The 22184-nt window shown below is 38.7% G+C and overlaps 1 protein-coding gene across 1 annotated transcript in view; it reads left to right on the top strand.

Annotated features, from left to right (window-relative positions):
- Positions 1-22184, top strand: part of unc5cb (unc-5 netrin receptor Cb) — a 185171-nt gene that overhangs the window by 149607 nt on the left and 13380 nt on the right. The window contains exons 10-12 of the mRNA XM_079600070.1: positions 3437-3784; positions 9348-9435; positions 10410-10581. Coding sequence (XP_079456196.1) covers positions 3437-3784; positions 9348-9435; positions 10410-10581 — 608 coding nt within the window. The remainder of the gene's footprint in view (positions 1-3436; positions 3785-9347; positions 9436-10409; positions 10582-22184) is intronic.

Below are 22184 nucleotides of genomic sequence, written 5' to 3' on the forward strand. Positions count from 1 at the left end.
GTCATTTTTTAAATCTAGTTGCCAAGGCAACATTTCTCATTTTCATTTACTTGATTTACTAAAATACTACATTTATAAAAATTATATAGACATTTATTTCAAAATATCACAATACAATATAATAAATACAATAATAAAAACACAAGTAAATTACTGAAACTTTAACTAAAATAAAAACAGAAAATATAAAAATAAAAACATTCAAAATATTAATAAAAAAAATGGATTACAAAAGATTGTCCATCTAATGAAAGTCAGTGGCGACCAATGTTGTCTACAACCCACATGCTCATCAAAATATCTTCTTTTGTGTGACATGAAAGTGAGTAAATGAGAGAATTGTCACGTTTAGAGTTATATAGTGTGTTAATTGGCTAGAAGTGAGCGTGATCCCCCAGATTCTCCAGTTGAGTTGTGTGGATGTGCCGTGTGTGTTCGTGACCTCTCCTCGATCTTCAGGTCTCCGCGGTAGACAGTCGCGTGCTGTGTGTTCGGCCCGATCTCATGAATATTCATGTGTGTACCTGTGAAGGATCGGTGTCGATCCCGATGCCCTCTGAGTCTGGGTAAAGATGAAGACCGTAACGAGGAGAAGACTAATGATGCCTCTGAATATACGCCGCTCTTCAGGGAGAAGCGCTTCATCATAGCGCAAATAACAGCGGCTCCATTCTCCTCAGATACATTAATAATGCTTTACCAGCGTGTGCTAAACAGGTTTGCACTGAGTGCTTTAAGCGTGTGTGTGTGTGTGTGTGTGTGTGTGTGTGTGTGTGTGTGTGTGAGAGAGCAAACATGTAAAAACCCAACTTAAAAATGTCTCATCACACCAGTGTTATTGTAGTATAATTTAATACTACTATACTTTTTATTAATATGTTGAAGTACCTTTTATTAGTTTTTATATTTATACACTTTAGTTCACAAGTTTGGGGCCAGTAAGATCAGTTTTGAAAAAAAAAATTATTCCTTTATTCAGCATGGACAGATTAAATTGGTCAAAAGTGACAGTAAAATATTATATTTCAAATAAACGCTGTTCTTTTGAACTTTCTATTCATCAAAGAATCCTGAAAATACAATGTGTCACTGATTCCCACAAAATATGAAATAATCAGAAATGTTTCTTGAGCATCAAATCAGCAATATTTTATTTTTAATTGTACTAATGTAATGTGCTTTTGTCGTTATTCTTTTTTATATATTAATATATATTAGATTTAATTTATTTTCATTTCAGTTTTAGTTCAGTTTTTATTTATTTCCATTCAGTAATTTTACTGCTTATTTTACATCTTAACTTCAACTGATTTCATATTGTTTTTATTTCAGCTTTATTCTGATTAACATTTTTTTTTGTTTTATTAAATGATATATATATCCGCTTATTCAGACAACTTTGATGAACTTTTTTGATCCATACAGCACTAGCCTCGAGTACCTTATTGCTTTTATAAAACGGGTACCACACAAGAAAAATATGTATCTATGCAACTTTCATGAAGTAAAATCACTAAAATTCTTCCTTCCGCTGGAAAAAATAGTCCCTGACCGTAAACAGCAACAGAAGTTACACACATTATTTCGCCAATAGATGGCGGCAAAGACTGTGTTTATGAGCGAGTCAGTCAGTAGAGAAGACTTTTATATTGAAAGGACTCAAACTTGTGATCACGGAGAAGGAAGACGCAGCTGACAGATGACTATAGGCACGGGAAACCCCTTAATTATAAGGACAAGATATGGCAGCGGACATTCAAACTGATTATGAATATAGGACTGACCTGAAGGGAAATGCTACATATATTGTAAGTGCAGTTACACTCGCTTACTCGATCTCTCACACAAACGCAGGACACTTTTCAGATGAGGCTCTTGAATATTAAATAAATATTGGATAACTATTCACACCGCCAGCGACACGCAGCGACAAAGCGACAAGATCCCATTGATTTCAATGGAGCGCTGGCGACTTCCGGCGACACGAGCGACAGTGACCGTTGGCGACAGAATGTGGGCGTGTCAAGCGACAGGAGACAAGCGACAAAAGTTCAGAAATTTCAACTTTATGCAAATGAGAAGCGATTTTCGCGAGCGACAACCAATAGGAAAGAAGACTTTCAGTGGAGCTCACGTTACGTCACCGTCTCGAGTGCAGGCGAGACAGAGTTCGAGGGCGATTTCACTGTTTTATATGATTTGACTGTAACCACATTCATGGATATAATAAAAATGATGCATGGAAAAGAAACTGTCAACAGTCTCAGTGAGTTTAATTCATTTATAGTTCGAGTGTTGTACGTTTTTGATGCAAGTTTAGCACTGCTGCAGTTCCCTTTGCAGTTCCCCCTGCATTGTGTTGACTATAGAGACAAGAAACTGTATTATTTGTCAAATACGAATGACGTTTTAATCATTTATGACCGTATGAGTGAGTTTAATTTGTTGCTTGATCGATCGTTAATCTAGTAAATGATTTAATCCACTGAACACTGCTATGGGAATATAAAAACACTCTCCCTACAGAACACTGTTTCTTTAGAGCCTATAATTTCTAGTCAAATTAAAATAATATAAAGTTAGTTATCACTTGTGATGGTATTTAGTATAGATATGGCCAGACGTCCAGTCAACCAATAACATTAGAGCGACAGCACTACCAACGCCCACAAGCGACTTCACAGTACAGAGACTAGCGACACACAGCGACAAAATCGCTGGCGGTGTGAACGGGGCTTATGCGCCAGAGAAACAAGCGCGCCGCCATCTTTAGAGTAACGTAATTGTCTTTGAACTTCCGGTTTTGCGGTCGCTCTTTATATCTCTATATCATCAACTGCCAAGGAGTAATTAGCTTTTGAAGAGAATTTACTTAATGTAGAGTTAACGAAAGTTATCATGAGGATTGTAATGTTTAAAGCAGATGTCTTGACAAATGTCAGTCGACCGGGAAGATTTTCGTTGTCTTTTGTCTTCCGGTCTGTATTTTCACAGCGATCTTGTGTAGTGCTACCTATTTATGAATGAACGGCTCGTTTAAAAATCTTCGTTTCTCTGGGCTGGCGCATCTATAGACTGTAACGTTATATAGACTGGGCTGGTCTATACGTTAAGCTTAAATGAACAATATCAATGAGAACAAACATGAGTTACATTGCTAAGAGCGGTTGCTTGGGGTGTTGTGTAGTGAACCGTTGGGTGACGCGGTCATAGCCGTGTTTTATCGTGAATCAGAGTCAAGATTGGAACTAACCATTATATATATATATTCTAATAAAATATTTATTATTATATTTAACAATCATATATTTATTTAATTTCCCAAATGTTCTTAATGTAATTGAATCAGATTTTCATTTATTTAATTAGGCATTTTAAATATGAAATATTGTACGTATATTATAACTAGTTCTGTATTTGATTTGTGTGTGTGTAGCTGATCTGCTAGCGGCTCCTCCTGACCTGACGTCAGCGGCGGCCCTGTACCGAGGACCGGTTTACGCGCTCCACGACGTGGCCGACAAAATCCCCATGACCAACTCGCCTCTCCTGGACCCGCTGCCCAACCTGAAGATCAAGGTGTACAACTCGTCCGGTCTGGTGACGCCGCAGGAGGACCTGTCCGACATCTCGTCCACACTCTCTCCCAAGCTCCCGCACGCGCTGACGGAGGCCGACACCATGAGCCGGCGCACACACACACTCGTGCGCTCCTGGGACCCGTCCTGCACCGCATTCGGCTCCTTCAACGCTCTCGGAGGGCATCTGATCGTGCCCAACTCAGGTCAGTGCAGCTTTCTGTCCGGCACCACACACACACACACACACAAGGGCTTTGCCGGTACACTTGACAGCCGCATCGAGCAGCTCCGGCGGTGGTGTAATGGTAAAAATGTGAATATGATAGGCCTGATACTAGGGGTGGGCGCTATACCGGTATGAACGTGACAACCGGTATTATGTTGTGCCATGATATGGATTTTGCGATACCGAGAATACCGTTTGATATTTATAAATTCTAATTTTGTTAAATTTGGTGCATTTTTACAACTTTTAACTCTACTAATGAGGCCATCCTTAAAAATATTTTGGTTTGCAGTAACAGCAAAAAAAAAAAAAAAGGTCGGTCAAATTTTTTTATTTTAAGATTCAATGTAAAAAATAAATAAAAAAATTGGTCAATTTTGGTCATGGTGATTACATGGGTATGAATTCAAACAAATTTGCATATCGTGATGTCACTGACTGGGTCTTCGGGCGCACCATTGCAAACAGGTTATATTAACATGCAATGTAATACCTTACCTTTTTGCTCGCACATAACATTTTATTCAACACAGTTTGTGCTTGTTATTACGGTAAGGCACGTCACGTTTAATTGTATAGCACATTTCACACACGCTTAGGGTTTTAGTTTGGCTTTTTCTGGCAGCACAAAATCAAACATCGCCTAAATGTCCTGACACTGCGAAGATAAAATTCACTCTTCAGACCTTTTACAACAAGTGACCATCAGGAGAAAACATGAAGATATTAGAAAAGACGAATGAGTGTCTCTGTCCCGCTCGTGTCCCACTGAGTCCCACATGCTATATGACGCATCTGTCTGGAAATATAAAACAAATATTTGTTTATAACTTATTTATGTCAATGTTTTACAGGCTGTAGTGTTTCTCTGACGGAAGTGCTCAAATAAACACTCGTGTCTGTTACAAAATGGAGGTTTAAGCCTTGTTTATTATTATTTTTATGTGTCCCCACATCTTGAAGCCATCGTGCGCTCGGCACATGTGTCTCAGTGTTAATCGAGTTTTCTCATGCCAGGCTCTGAGTGAAGCTTCTGGGTTTAATAAGAAACGTGTGTGTGTGTGTGTGTGTGTGTGTGTGTGTGTGTGTGTGTGTGTGTGTGTGTGTGTGTGTGTGTGTGTGTGTGTGTGTGTGTGTGTGTGTGTGTGTGTGTTGGAGAGAGAATCACAGCCTGACCCATAAACACACATTACAGGACGCTCGAGTAGAGAAGCCAAACCACGGCACAGTGAACAAACCCAGAGGCAACATTCCTGATCTTACTGTGATCGATCTATCAGACAACATATATCACTGAGAAAAGGAAATGTTTGTCTTCAGTATTTCATCAAAATATAGTCCGTCTGAAACGATCATCAATCTCCTCGTCCTCCAACCGTTTGTCAGCGGATCTCACAAACCTGTCAAGAACGAGTCCGGCTCATGTTTAACTCCACTGTCAGAAGAAAGAAAGTATATTTTGCTTCAAATTAATCTAGTTTTTAGATTTTTCATGACAATTAAAGGGATACTTCACCTCTGGAAAGATGAATGTGTATTTAAAATGGGTCATTTATGTAGTAGAAGCCTTCTAGACTGAGAAAAGCCAGAAAATGTATTTTTGGCTCATGTGGATGAAAGACAACAACTCCCAGAATGCACTTGCTTCGCTGCCCTACGAGGCCACGCCCAAACCACGCCTACCGGTAAGAGCGCAGTTACACAACAAGGCTAGGCTACTAGTGAGTCTCCGTGACGAGTCTGCCCGGGATTGGCCCAAAATGTCCGGGATTCGGCTTTGGCGCTCTACAGTCGCCGTTCCTCATGTTCACTGCGGCGAGCGGGACGAGACTGACGGCCGCGGGAGAACGGCACGAGGCCGGTGGCGGTATTACTGATGAGCGGCGCCTGTGAGACGCACCGGTCTCGTGTCTCTCACGGAGGAGCGGGGATCTTCTTAGCAATGTTAAAACGCACATCAACCGATCACTTGTTTAGCGTTCATGTAAACACTACAGTCAGATTCACCGATCGGGATGAGTTCAGTTAGATTGAAACAAAAGGTGTGCGAGTAAACAATGAATGGCGACCGCAGAAAGCAAAAGCCGAATCCCGGACATTTTGACAAATTATGATTTTGTGTCATTGAGGATTTTTTACAGACAAAAAACACATAAATGTCTCGTCTCAGGGGGACATGAGGGAGGGAAGCACAGTCATTCGAAAATACTGCAGGTTTTCTACTGATATAAAGCTTACTGCTAAATCCTGAAGTATCCCTTTAATCATAGCTTCTCGTTACTGTAATGCAAAGTATACATTATATATTTATTTAAGTTTCTAGAGGCGACAATAAGGTTAAATTTGTTAACATTAGTTATTTACCTAACAATGAATAATATTTCTAAAAAAATTCTTAATCTTAGTTATGTTAACATATACTGATCCATTAGTAAAAAACATTATTTTTACAATATATATTTGTATTTTAAACATTTGTACCTTTGTATATTAACTAACTTTTACAAAGATTAATAAATACTGTGATGTACTGTGCGTTTATTAACTAATGAAACCTTATTGTTCTAAATATACTAAACATTTAATATGCAATATTATAAAAAATATTAAATGTAAATGTGGTGATGGTCATATGTTAATGAGCTCATGTTTGTGATTTTACAACCATGTTCATTTCTATATATTTTGCACTGTTCTGATGGACAGGAGAGGACAAACATCAACCTCTCGTTTCAAAACACCTCAGGAGCCTTTTAAGAAAAATGACATTCATATTGTCACAATACTTTGATATTGAGCCGTTAAATGATTTTATGATCTCACACATATCCCCCAAAGTCCCAGTGCCGGCTCCTGATGTCAGTGAGGTGTGTGTGTGAATGTGAATGATGGCAACATCCACTCAGCTTTAGAGTCAGTAGTGTGTGTCTGAACGCTCCTCGTGGTCCTGTGAGTTTTACAGCTCCCGTGAGAACAGCACTGCGTCATAAATTACTGTTCAAAGTGCTTTACGGTGTCCGGTGAGATATCAAGGGTTTAGGACACGGAGAGGGTGATCATTCTCACTCCTGACGCTCATCCTCGACTCACTCACTCATAACAGAACCGGTGTGACAGTAGCGCATGAGTTTACAGAGGCTACGATTACATGCACAACTTGTTTCAATCTGACTCAATTCATTCCAATTGATGAATCCGGACAGTGTTGCAATATCAAAAAAATAAAAAAAATAAAAAAAAGCAATTTCAAAACACTTTTTCTGTCCCCAAGAGGCAATAAATGAGTCCACGTAAACAATATACATAAAATCATCATACATTTACATAAATAACACAATGTACATGTTAATTAATTATAATCTACTACAAGTGGATACCTAAAAAACATGTCCATACCATATATAAGAATTAATAATTACGGAAATAATGCAAAAACATGAACACTAAACGTGTGAGTTGAACAAGTTAAAGTTTTGTTTGCCGTTTGTACCGGTACAGCTAGTACACGTATAGGAATTGTTGTAGCAAAGCTAATAGTCACCATAAAAGAAGAACTTACAAAACTACACATAATAAATAGACTTTGAGAAGGCACAGTATAAACCTACAACAAACATACACACACAATAAAGATGATTAACTCCATATAGCAGTATTGCACTGTCCTGAGATAATGCATAATATAAATATATATAAAAAAATACTGTAATAAAACATTCTCTGTTTAACAGCAAATACATTTACAGACCATTTTAAAAACATGAAATGTCATTCACAGCATGTTTTATGTCCATAATGTGACACAGTTCTGAGTGAACCTGACATCCAGCAGGAGAAACGAGTCGGGCTTGATTCTATCCGTCAGGTGTTGTTTCCATCAACCAGACGTGTGTGTGTGTGTGTGTGTGTGTGTGTGTTATATTACTACATTTCTTTTTTCATTTCTTTTGATTATTTTATTAGTTATGTTTGCTGGAATTTATTTTATTATTTTATTTTTCTCTTCTTGGTTCTGTTTGTTTCTGACACGTTGTTATTGTCCTGATCACTCATTTTAAAGATTTTTTTTTTCTCGAAAACTTATGTGCACTGATTAATTGATCACAATAACAGCAGGAATGTGAATTCAGTTCATGAAATAGAGTTGATTTTGATTTCATGTTGACGTGAGCAGACCTCCAGCTCAATCCGTCTTCCTCAGGTTTGTCCTTCGGCTCTCGAGAGCCGCTCTGGTCTCTGGTGATGCAGTTCTTCTCTGTGTTGTTGTGAGTGACAGTTGCTCAAAGGGAAGTTCACATGAAGGACATGAGAAATCAATGAGTCTGTGAGACTGGAGCAGTTCATCAGTCGGGATATTTCCACTGAGCATACGAACACACAAGCTAACAAAAACAGTTATGTTCTCTGAACATTCAAAACATTCAGTTTTTTAAAGTCCCCCTGTGTTGAAAATCCAGCTTTCAATGTTGTTTATGTGTGTATGTGGTGTTTTTAATCTGCTTTAACACACACCATGTGTAAGTTCATAAGTGGACAGCATTGCTGAGTATTTTCTGCTTAAAACTGCAGTGAACCAAAGACAGTCTCAAACACACGGTTTGAAATCGCTGGTGTTTCTGACGTCACACACTACCTTGTAACCAATCAGATCAACGTGTGATCGTCCACCAGTGGATCTCAGAGTGAGTGAGTGAGTGGAGGCGGGGCTCATTTGCATATTCATAGAACCGCGCATACTAAATGAGGCAAGAGTGTGTCGAGTTACATTCAATTCAAGATGTTTTAAGACATGAAGAATATTTTTCAAGGTAAAAACGATTAAATATGTAATTTTGGTGATCAACGATGAGTTTTAAGGGATAAAATGGTAACACTTTACAATAAGGTTAATTTATTAAACATTATTTAATGTATTAACTAACATGAACAATACATTTGTTACAGTATTTATGAATCTTTGTTAATGTTAGTTAATATGAATAAAGCTGTTCATTGTTTGTTCATGTTAGTTCACAGTGCATTAACTCATGTTAACAAGATTTTAATAAAGTATTAGTAAATGTCGAAATTAACATTAACAAAGATGAATAAATGCTGTATAAGTGCAGTTCATTATTAGTTAATGTTAACTAATGTAGTTAACTAATGTTAACTAATGAACCTTATTGTAAAGTGTTACCGATAAAATTATTGACTACAGGGGGACTTTAAATGTTTTAAAAATGTTAAAACGTTCCATTTGATCATTTTTATAATGGAGAAATGTTACATTTGAATGTTCTCTGAACCATCAGTAGTAACATAAAAAGGTTTGACAAACATCCAACTAAACCGTTCCTGTCCATTAATGATGTATAAATAATGTTTCTGTGCTAACGTTAAGAAAACATTATTAAAGACGAGATCCCTATGAATTACTGTGTGTGTGTGTGTGTGTGTGTGTGTGTGAGCTTGACACTGACAGGGCGTTTGGCACGGGGTGGCAGAGGTCACAGGCTGGCAGACTGATGGTGTGTGTGTTTGTGTGTGTCTCTCTGCAGGAGTGAGCTTGTTGGTGCCAGCGGGCGCCATCCCTCAGGGACGAGTCTACGAGATGTACGTGACGGTTCACAGGAAGGAGAGCATGAGGTATCGTGACAAACGCCCTTATTCTGAGATTATCGCCCATGAAGACACCCATCTGTACCTCACACACAACTACATGTGGCGTTCTTAGTCCCTCTTTCATCGCTCACTTATTACTTCTCAGTTATGCGTTATTAGAGTGTCAACTTTGTCTCCGATCACAATCTCAATTCAAACATTGACACAATCTTATTCTTAAATGACAATTCGTCTCTGTCTATTAAACCTTTGACCAGTACGATCACAGCGAACATTCAGATCCGGAGAGAGCCGTTGTCATGTATGGATTTAAAGTTTTTCAACTACATATATCATTATTTCTGTCTTGCATAATTCAGATTATCATGGGATAAAAGTTTTTGGTTTGGATATAATCACTGATGTCTATGGTATACTTTTTGTATATTTCTCATAAATCTGAATCAGAGCAAATCACCTTTTGAATATAACTTGATGCTTCAAAAAACGATTGTCTCAATTACATCGTTACACCAGTAGGTGGAGACAAGGGACTGTTAAAAACATGTATTTGTCATTGAATCAAGAGTTTAGCTCAAAAGCACTGATTCATCCAGTAATGAAGCAAGTGAAGTCTTTGTGTGAGTCATTGAATCATTCATTCAAATGAAGAAAATTATAATAATTCAAATTAATTAAAGATTTTTTTTTAAATAGACAGCAGAACCTCTAGTAAATGACATGTTATTTTGTTTAGTTGTTATTTATATAGTTGTTAATTATACAATATATTACAGAGATGTACAATCTTATGCCTATTTCTATGGCTTACAATACAGATTGATTCAAAGCAGCTTTTATTATTCAGTGTCATTACTCGGCTCAAAAAGTTCAGTTAAATCAATATTAGTGAATATTAATTGACTTTTAAAGCCTATCTGAGCGAGCCAAAGGCGACAGTGGCAAGGGACTCAATTCTGTTTGTTGTTGATGTTTGTTTTTGTGTGTTTTTTCTTCAGGCCGCCGGTGGACGACACGCAGGAGACGGTTCTGAGTCCCGTGGTGAGCTGTGGTCCTCCTGGAGCTCTTCTGACCCGGCCCGTCATCATCACCATGCACCACTGCGTCGAGGCCGACAGCGAGGATTGGCTCATTCAGCTGAAGAGCCAATCACAGCAGGGCCAGTGGGAGGTGAGTGGGAGGAGCCACGGAAAACATGTCAGTTTAGAAAGGAAGTTCAGATGTTGGCCATTGAGTTTAAAAGAACAGCCTAAAAATCTAGAAAGACTAAAGGCCCTTGCACACTGAGTCCGAAATTTGTATTGGTCATTCGGTGGCTCTGAACTGTCAAAACACTTCTCAAAATGCTTGCTACGGATGCGAAAGTTTCTGAGGCAGTGTGTAAACGTGATTGACAGAACGTGAGGTTGTTTTTATTTTTTAAGGTGCGAAAATGTCGGATGCGAATTTCAGACTCTGTGTTATTTAAAGGATTAGTTCACTTTCAAAAAAAAAAGTGCTGATTATTTACTCACCCCGATGTCATCCAAGATGTTCATGTCTTTCTTTCTTCAGTCGAAAAGAAATTAAGGTTTTTGAGGAAAGCATTCCATGATTTTTCTCCACAGAATGGACTTCAATGGCAACCATCTCTCCTAATGTTCAAAAGAAGGATCAAATGTCCGTCTCAATGCAGCTTTAAAGTCTCGACACGATCCCAGTCGAGGAATAAGAGTCTTATCTAGACAAACCAGCGGCCATTTTCTAAAAAAAAAAAAAAAAAAATCGTATATACTTTTTAACCACAATTGTTCGTCTTGTGCTGGTCTGCGACGCGCCACGCATTACGTCATCACGTTGGAAAGGTCACGAAAAAAAAAAAGTAAAACAAAGATGTCGGACGATTTTAAAGTTGGAGGAGAAAATGAGTTTTTCGCCCTTCCCTACTTTTTTGAACCCGAGTACACAGACAAATAACTTGGATAGATGACGTGACCGTGACCTTTCCAGCGTGATGACGTAATGCGTGGCGCATCTCAGAGATGTACAAGACGAACAATTGTGGTTAAAAAGTATATACATTTTTTAAAAAATTAGAAAATGCCTGATGGTTTGGCTGGATAAGACTCTTATTTCTCGACTGGGATCGTGTGGAGACTTTGAAGCTGCATTGAGACGGACATCTGATCCTTCTGTTGAACATTGGGATAGATGGTGGCCATTGAAGTCCATTCTGTGTAGAAAAATCCTGGAATGTTTTCCTCAAAAACCTTAATTTCTTTAAGACTAAAATCTACTACTCTTGAGTGGCTGCAAAGGTCCTGGAAAAATTATGGAAATTGAAAAAGAACCGTAAAAACACAAAATCTGACACATGGTATTATAAACTTCTTTTTTTTGGAGTTTTGGTGAATTTCATACGCATAAAGACGAACCCAACCTATAGTGTGAATCCCAACATTACAAACTTTGATTTGAAGCAAAAAAGTATTTGACAATTAGACAAAAATACAAGACTGTGAACTTAACAGCTTCAGTGAGGGAGAGAACTACAATCCCATGAGCATTACAGCGAACAGCATAATCACATTAAACTACTCATTTAAAATGTTGATTATATCTATAGAAACAATATATTTTACATTTATTGCAAAATATTCATGTATATATTCAAACAGATCGACTCAATTACGTCATTCGCAGTGCTTCATGGGAGTGGGCGGAGCTAAAGAGCTCTTTTTGCATGTTTTGTGCTCTGATTGGTGAAATTTTCTGCACAGCATCATGGGTAATGCAGTTTTTCACAAGGAATTCCTCTGTACAACGTGATTATTTTCAAACTCAGCCGAAATAATGCAGGCCAACGGCTTCAACAGAAGCGAACACCATCAATGAACAACCTCGTAGCTCACAGTAGGACTTTATAGCTTTAGAATTAAAATCATTAAAAATAAATTTCCCTGTGAAGAAAATTAGTTTTTACTTCTGGAACCTGACCGTTACACTCTATTATCGTTAATTAAAAATAAAACCGTAAAAAAGGCATTTTTGTTACTTGAAATAAACGTTAACTTTGACATTTTTCTATGAATAACACTCTTTTTTTCACTTGTATCCGTGGAACGAAGCAGCCAGAGGTCAAACGTGTTCATCTGAAGCATCTGAGCTGTTGACGGCCGATCGCGTATGTGTGTGTGTATGTGTGTGTGTGTGTGTGCGCGCGTGTGTGTGTTTACATGCGCGACCCCCTGCCGGTGTCCCGTTGGATATCAGGCGGCCCGGACACTCGCTGTAGCCAAAAAACGAGACGACTGTCAGCGAACCAACGCGCGCGGGTCCAGCTCAACACAAACCCAGAGTTAATTAGAAGATGGCGATGAAGGCCGGCCTGATGTCAGACGAGACGAGGTTCCCACCCACTGGCCTTGTCATGAGCACGGCGGCGAGGAGAAGTTGTTTACCCGAAGCAGAACTGAACAGAACTCCTCCTCGCGGGCCTTTATTGTTCACACACAAACACAATGGTGGCGAGTTAATTAGCCCACGCAAGCGCTGCGAGACACTCACACCACCCTCAAAACACTCTCACACTCACGTTCTGAACAACTGAAGGAGGACCGCCTTCATCTACTGTGGGGATTCAGAGAAGACAGCGGTACCGTCATGATGACCTTCGCAAGTAACACACGAAAACAACATATGTTCTTGTTAAATCAAATAAAGCTAACATAAAATATAATATAATATTAGCCTTTAAATAAATGTTGTCTTGACAGCTAACTGAAATCAATAAATCAATGTGCATATATATATATAATGATAAAATTATGAAGTATATAAAGTATTAAACTTGAAACTAAAATTAAAATGAAAACTTGAATATTTCAATTAGGGCTGAACGATACATCGAATTTTCATCGTCATCGCGATATGAACTCCCGCGATGAACACATCGCAACAGACAGCCTGACACGATGAATAATGCCTGGTTCAGATTAGCACTAACTTACACGTTTTTGACTCCTAAAATCGTGGACAAGAAACATGTCAGACAACACGTTGCTTTCCGACCAGTCATCGCGTGCCGTCACACACACACATTCACTCGCAAACATTCACTCGCACGCACAGACACACAAACACACACACTCACTGTCCCTCGCTCACTCACTCACGCACGCACACACACACACACACACACACACACACACACACACACACACACACATACACACACGCTCACTGGCGCACACACACACTCACTGTTGCACTCACTCACGTCTCGCCTCGCTCACATATTCAACCCGTCGTGGAGGACCGTTAAAGAATTAAACATGCTAGTCTTTCTGTCGTGAAGCATCGCAGACGCGACGTAGGTTGTCGCCCACTATGACACACTATACGAGATGAAACGATCGAATCTTGCGTCCGGACGCCCGTTGTCGTTATTACGAATCTCCACGACACCCATACGCCAAACGGATCGTGCCAAAATCGTGTAGCCTATTCTGAACCAGGCAGGTAATAAACCTTTGACCTATCACGCAAAGAACCTATTAAAGCACTAAGACATGGGAACAGTATAGTTAACAATCACATTTATCGCAAGTCATATCGTCATCGCAATATTAAACAATGTTATCGCACATCGCAGCTTTTCCTCATATCGTGCAGCCCTAATTTCAATGATTGACAGTTACTGAAATATTATTGAAAAAATAGTAACTACCGGTAGTATGAAATTGTAAACAATAGTACGAAATACTATTTTAAAACGAATCATTGTATAATTTACACTGTTTATAATATAATGTAATAATAAAATATAACTATTATATTATTATATATTATATTCAGTTTTGTTATTGTGAACTAAAACTACAAATAAATTGTTATTGTTAAATTGAAATCAAGCCTAAATAAAATAACATGCAAATAATAGATAAAAAACTTAAACTTAAAAAATTGTGAAATGTTGCCATACTTTTAAGTTGAATTACTAAAGTTGCTAAAACTGAAATGAAAATAAATTAAAGCTAAATTAAAAAATAATAATAAAAATGACAAAAGCACAAACATTACTAAAAATTTAACTAAAATTAAAAAGTGAAAATACAAAAATAAATGCTAATTTAAAATATGAATAAATACTATAATAGTGTCCAAGTAATACTGCAATTATTGGCATCATTTGGCAGATATTTACCCATTACTCATTACAGTGTCAACAAATAATGCATAATATGCACTTCTAATGAATATTATGTAAAACAAGAGTGTGTCGTTGTGCAGCACTACAGTTTATGATATTTCTAAACAGTCAGACATTGAGAAAATCCAGATCATGGGTAACACTTTACAGTAAGGTTCATTAGTTAACATTAGTTAGCATGAACTGATAATGAACTACACTTATACAGCTGTATTTTTATTAACTAACATTAACAATGATTAATAAATACAGTAACAAATGTTTCTCTCATTGTTAGTTAATACACTAACTAATGTTAACTTATGAACCTTATTGTAATGTGTAAAGTCTCTCTCTCCCTCTCTCTCTCTCACACTCTCTCTCTCTCACACACACACACTCTATCTCTCTCTCTCTCTCTCTCTCTCTCTCACACACACTCTATCTTTCTCTCTGTCTCTCTCACTCACACACACACACTCTCTCTCTGTCTCTCTCACTCACACACACACTCTATCTCTCTCTCACTCACACACACACACTTTATCTCTCACTCACACACACACACACACACACACTCTATCTCTGTCTCTCTCACACACACACTCTCTCTCTCACTCACACACACTCTCTATCTCTCTCTCTGTCTCTCTCTCACTCACTCACACACTCTATCTCTCTCTCTCACTCACTCACACACACACACACACACACTCTCCCTCTCTCTCTCTCTCTCTCTCCCTCCTGATGGCTTTAAGCATCTGTCAAAGCTCTGCTCCTCCATCAGTGTGACTCTTCATGGTTCTCCCGAGAGACTGGCCGCTCTCGAGCTGCTTAGCAACAGTGCGTGACCTTGTCTCATCTTATCAAACGTAAAGTGCCGTTGGATCGCCTTCAGCCGTTCACACAGAGAACCGGCCAGAAGAAGCGTCCTGTTGTCTTCAGATCAGATAAACTCTTGTCAAATGTGCTGGAAAGAAAATGCATTTCATCCCGCGCTCTTCCCTCAATGTCTCGTTTTCTTTTGCCTGAAATAACGAGCGCTTCCTGTTGCCGAGAGACGCCGCGGTCCGTCAAACACTTTCTGTTTCATTATTCAAAAGCTTGTTCCCTGCATGCATGCATAATCTGATCGAGAGAAAGAATAGATGTTTGTTTGCCTCCCAAGCGTCTTCAATTTGGCTCGAAATTAAATGCAAATTCAATTTAAAAAGAAAAGTCCTGTTTTCAACTTCCTGTCAAGGCACTGCTGTGACCTGGTCAGCTGACACACACACACACTGACAGTCAAAGCAGCGATGAAGTGATGAACGCAACAGTTGACCCAAAATAAGAGAGTGTGTGTGGGTGGATGCTGTCAAAATGACAGAAAATACATAAAAGTATCATAATGTTAATCCATGTGACTCATGAATATTCAAATCTGCTGTGCTGCATTCATTTATAAAATACGTTTTCATGCATAATGACTTAAATTTCAGTTTGCTTCTCTCGTAAAACCTTAAATTATATGACTTTATGATGCATTTATTATATTATATTCACTTTTGTTGTTGTTGGCAAAAACAAAAGCAGTTAATAAACGGTATTTAAAATAAAGCTGAAATTAAATAACATCAAATATAAATATTAGATGAAAAACTTCAACTTAAAAAAAAACTTTAATTAAAATGATAAATTTTGTCTGGGAAAAACAAGATTATTTCAGTGCATAATGACTTGATTTCAGTTTGTTTCTCATAAATTCATGAGTCACACAACAATACACTATAATTTTATATTATATTATGTTTATTTTTTATTGTTAACTAAAACTAAAACAAACATTGGATTAAAAACTTACAATAAAAATTAAAAACTTACAATAAAAATGAGAAATGTTGCTTTGTCAACTAACTTAACAAGATTATTTCAGTGCATTATGACTGACTTTAGTTTGTTTCTCTCATAAAATCCTCATTTAAATATATATTATATTATATTTAGTTAAAACAAATTATGGTAATTGAAATAAAATAAAACACAAATATTGGATTACAAACTTAAAATGAAAATTACAAATGTTGCTTTGTCAACTAACTTAAAACAAAATTATTTCAGTGAATTATGACTTAAATTTGAGTTTGTTTCTCATAAAATCCTCATTTAATTATTAGGGGTGTCATTCAAATCCTCGATTCGATTACATTTTCGATTCTAAGGTCACGGTTCGATTCGATTCTCGGTTGACTTTTTTTTTTTTTTTTTGAAGCACAGGTTGCTATGCCGTTTTTAGACTAGACTTTTATGCAGTGGTGGGCCGTCAGGGCCAGCAAGGCCTTCTCTGCTGGCCTAAACACTATGAGAATCACTGACTTGCACTTTAATATTTTTTTTATTTTTATGAATGAGTATTAAATTATTCCCAATAGTCCGTTCTCGTAATTTCATAGCTTTTCTCTTGTTTGCGCTGCTTCCATTAGTGTATATTTATTTTAGTGCTTTTATCCAATCATATTTCAGTCATCATGTGTTGCCAGGGTCAAATATATCTGCTTCGAGGCCTTCAGAATCGATCGTGCGGGCGCCTGTAGATTAAATGAATGGCAATGAAACTGTTGCTTTAACCAATCAGATAATCGGTCAGATTTAATCAGCCAATCAGATATCGAGTTGATTGCACCGGGGCCATCTAGCAGGCATACAATAACGTCGGCATTTCCACGCCCTTTGATTGGATGGTCAGAGCGTCAGCGTGTACTATTATTACTGGTAGTCAGAGAGCTAGCTAACCGCATCTGTTGCGAACTGTGTAAAATACCTGTAGATTTAATCGTTTTTCAACCCACAAATTAATGTTTATTTCCTTCCTCGACCACCAGCAGGTTCAAACCTACCGGAAAAAATCCCTTATTCAGCTTACGCAGAGTCACGGAACGCAGAGTCAATCGATCTGTCCGGGTAAAAACAGAACTGACTGCAATGTAAAGTTATGCCAGGGCTGATTTTGAAGGCAAAAGTCCCGCTGATCTCAATGATATTGTTAAAAAAATCTGTGTGAGAGCTTGTGTCGGCTGTAACGTTACACATCGTCATGTTTTGCGGTGTTTTCCCTGTTTAACGTCTGCTTCTGTCGAGCGGACACTCTCAGCACTAAAGCGAATTAAAACTTATGACAGAAATACGACGGGACAGACTCGACTTTCAGCACATTAACCTCGATGGCGATAGAAAAGGTTGTTGGGACTGAAAAGCACAGACAACCTGTACAACCAAGTAATTTAGGATGGATTTTGTGTAAAAAATAATCAGTTTTGGAGAGTATAATGCATTTTTTGCCCCCGTTTTTGTCCGTGCTGAATATGATTTTCTTCCTAATTTTTTTTGTAAATTTATGATTGAAACAACTTCTTTTTTTCAAACATTAATACTTAGCCATTGAAGGATAAGACAGGGATGTGGATCCGTTTCTGAATTTATAATCGGAACGCAAGAACCACTGTGCACAAAAGCCGAACTCACTCGCTCGTTTCTCTCTACCCGGCCTTTCGCGAACTCACCGCATTAACCCTATAACGGCCGGTGCAAAATAAAAACAGGAATTTCACAACAATTATAGAGAGTATGTGCGTGCGCTGCTACACTATTAAAAGTTATTAATTCAGGGTGGACATCACTGAAGGCCTAGGTGTGAAATGCACGGCCCGCCACTGCTTTTATGCAATATGATATCTGACCTTTGTTTGCAATGTACCACACGACATTGTCAAATTTAAAACATTTATTAAGAACATAATGTAACAATAACTTATATCTTCAGTCAATTGGAAACTTTAGAAAGATGACCTGCCATCTAGTTTCTCTTTTGTAACTGCAGATGACATTCAAGTTCACGACTAAACAAACAAACAGTTGTTGGTTTAACAGATAAATGTATGCGTCGTGCAGCGCCACGTCTTTAAAATTCGGACGCATTATTCTCTATACCGGCGCCATTCGCCGTCTGTCCGCGTTCAAAATCCTGCCGCGCCACAGAGCGCTTTACATAGTTTTATGTTAAATATACATTTATTTTTCTCAAATCGTCGTTATGACTTCACCCTGTGCTGCAATATACATTTAGTTTTACATTAATTTACAGAAATCAGCTGGTTGAATGAAAATTGCTGATGTTATCGGATTTTCAGGTGATATTCTCAATTCATTCAGTTCAAGGATTAGTTCACTTTTAAAAAAACTTTTGCTGATAATTTACTCACCCCGATGTCATCCAAGATGTCCGTGTCTTTCTTTCTTCAGTGGAAAAGAAATGAAGGTTTTTGATGAACACATTTCTCCATATAATGGACGTCAATGGGCCCCAAACGGGTCAAGGTCCAGATGACAGTGTCAGCGCCGCTTCAAACGTTCGTGACGTCACGTAATACGCAATTACGTTGAAAAGGTCGCGGAAGCGAGAAGCGTGACCTTTACAGCGTAACTGCGTATTACGTGACGTCACGCGCATCACAGAACAGAGCAAGGCGAGCGCTTGTGCTTATAAACCTTAAACTTGTTTATTTATGTTTGAAATGACGATGGTTTCGCTAGATAAGACCCGTATTCATCGTCTGGTGTCGTTTAAAGCCCGTTGAAGCGGCGCTGACACTGTCATCTGGACCTTGACCCGTTTGGGGCCCATTGACGTCCATTATATGGAGAAATGTGTTCATCAAAAACCTTAATTTCTTTTCCACTGAAGAAAGAAAGACATGGACATCTTGGATGACATCGGGGTGAGTAAATTATCAGCAAAAGTTTTTTTTAAAGTGAACTAATCCTTTAACGGACGCTGTGAGATAAAGTGAATTCAGACTGCAGACTAAGCAACGTATTTAATTGTACAGTACAATCATAACATAGAACAGACATGATCTTAATTCCATAATGTCCTTAAACAACAATATTGCAGGCCATAAACTGAGAAAGTGTGCGTCCGGTGTGCGATACCTCGAGTTGTACTTCCGGTACATCGCTTATCTTCCGGTTTGCAGGAACACACTACTGCCCTCTACAGGAGGTCGACTCGCAGCATGTGAACACGCGTGTTTTTTACCGCTTGTCAAGCCGACAGAACGTGACATGGGGGCGTGGCAGCATCGACAATTACATTTTTTAATTCGAAGTTCGAGATTGACTTAATTTCGGTCGATTTCGAATCGAAAATCTGAAAAGATTTAAAATCAAAATCGTGACACTCTTATTAATTATATATTAGATCTTTCTTTTCTTTTCTTTTTATTTTTTTAATTCAGTAAGTAAAATCAAGCTGATATAAAATAAAATAAAAATATTAAATAGAAAAGTTCAACTCTTTTGTTGTCTAAAATGATATTATTTTATGATTTCCATATGACTTAATGTCACATTTCTGGTGTTTTTGAGTCCTGACGGCTGCCGAACACTGAATGGAAAATAAACGCGACAGTATTTTCATTTACGGCGGCACTTTTCCAGGAAGGTGTGTGTTATTGCGCTTGTTTGAGCAGCGCATGTTCTCCAGAGTGAGTTGAATGTGGCGTGTGAATAATATCCCGTAATGGCACAGATGTGACGGTGATGGATCCTCGAGGCGCAGGCAATAACGCCACATGTGCATCTGGACCTTTAAACAAAGAAGCAACTATCGATTCCATCTGACGCGTGACAGCCGTAATATCCGTGTGTTTGTGGAGATGAGGTTTCCTTCACACACTGATGATGACTGTGGTTGATCACACGCGGATAGGAAATATTGCTTTCCCGGTCGTGTCAAAATACATATCCATCCCTGTCACTTCCACACTGTAAATATCATTTTTCACTGGCATCATGCTGACTTTTTGATTTGATGTGTTTGCTGAGAGCCGTTCATATAATGTTCTTCATTTTTGTGTGTGTATTTCTGTCTTTTCTCCTTCGGAATGCAACATTTTCCCCATGTCTGTTTTCCAAGAACATTTGTGGACGGTCGTTTCTGAATATACTGAGGAGAAACCTCCATGAGTGTGTGCCGTAGAGACGAGCTCGTTGCTCTGATGAATGGACTGAGAGCTTGAGTAAATAAATCATTCTGGAACGCATTAGCCCAGTTTTCCATCCTGTTTGCTAATTATCTCACTAACGCGCTCCAATCCCGCGCTCCCACAGGATACGTTAAAGAGGCTAATGGCTAGTCATAATACTGCTGTTTAACGGCCAAGCCGACTATAAAGTATTTTAATTCCTTTTCTCTCGTCCATAATGGGATGAAATTAATGACAGTGTGAGCGTCAGGATTAGAGCTAATAGATGGAGACGCTTCCCAGCTGCAAAACCAGCGGCGTAATGAGAGACACACACACACCAGCACGAGCGTGAGGTCAGAGGTCACAGAGATGCTCAGTGTTGAGCTCGTAATGTTAACACACACACACTAACTCACACACACACACTAACTCACTCTCACACACACACACTCACACACACTAACTCACTCTCTCTCTCTCACATACACACACACATTCAATCACACACATACTCGCACTCACTCAGACACACTGACACTCAAACATACATGCACTCAAACACACACTTGCACACTCAGACACACTCACACTCAAACACACACACTTGCACACTTACACTCAAACATACATGCACTCAAACACACAGTTGCACACTCAGACACACTCACACTCAAACATACATGCACTCAAACACAGTTGCACACTCAGACACACTCACACTCAAACATACACACACTCAAACACACACACTTGCACACTTACACTCAAACATACATGCACTCAAACACACACTTGCACACTCAGACACACTCACACTCAAACATACATGCACTCAAACACACACACTTGCACACTTACACTCAAACATACATGCACTCAAACACACACTTGCACACTCACACACACACTCTCTCTCACACACATACTCTCACTCAGACATACTCACACTCAAACATACATGCACTCAAACACACAGTTGCACACTCACACACACACTCTCTCTCACACACATACTCTCACTCAGACACACTCACACTCAAACATACATGCACTCAAACACACACTTGCACACTCACACACACACTCTCTCTCACACACATACTCTCACTCAGACATACTCACACTCAAACATACATGCACTCAAACACACAGTTGCACACTCACACACACACTCTCACACACATACTCTCACTCAGACACACTCACACTCAAACATACATGCACTCAAACACACACTTGCACACTCACACACACACTCTCTCTCACACACATACTCTCACTCAGACACACTCACACTCAAACATACATGCACTCAAACACACACTTGCACACTCAAACATACACACACTCAAACACACACACTTGCACACTTACACTCAAACATACATGCACTCAAACACACACTTGCACACTCACACACACACACTCTCTCTCACACACATACTCTCACTCAGACATACTCACACTCAAACATACACACACTCAAACACACACACACACACACACACACAGACTAACGCATGTATTTGTTCACACTGAGCAGAATGAACTGCTGTTATAAACACTGTTTGTGGCCAGTAAGAGTTATTCCGGATAAG

The sequence above is a fragment of the Phoxinus phoxinus genome (assembly GCF_949152265.1).
Source record: "Phoxinus phoxinus genome assembly, chromosome: 23".
In the NCBI taxonomy this organism is placed as follows: domain Eukaryota; kingdom Metazoa; phylum Chordata; class Actinopteri; order Cypriniformes; family Leuciscidae; genus Phoxinus; species Phoxinus phoxinus.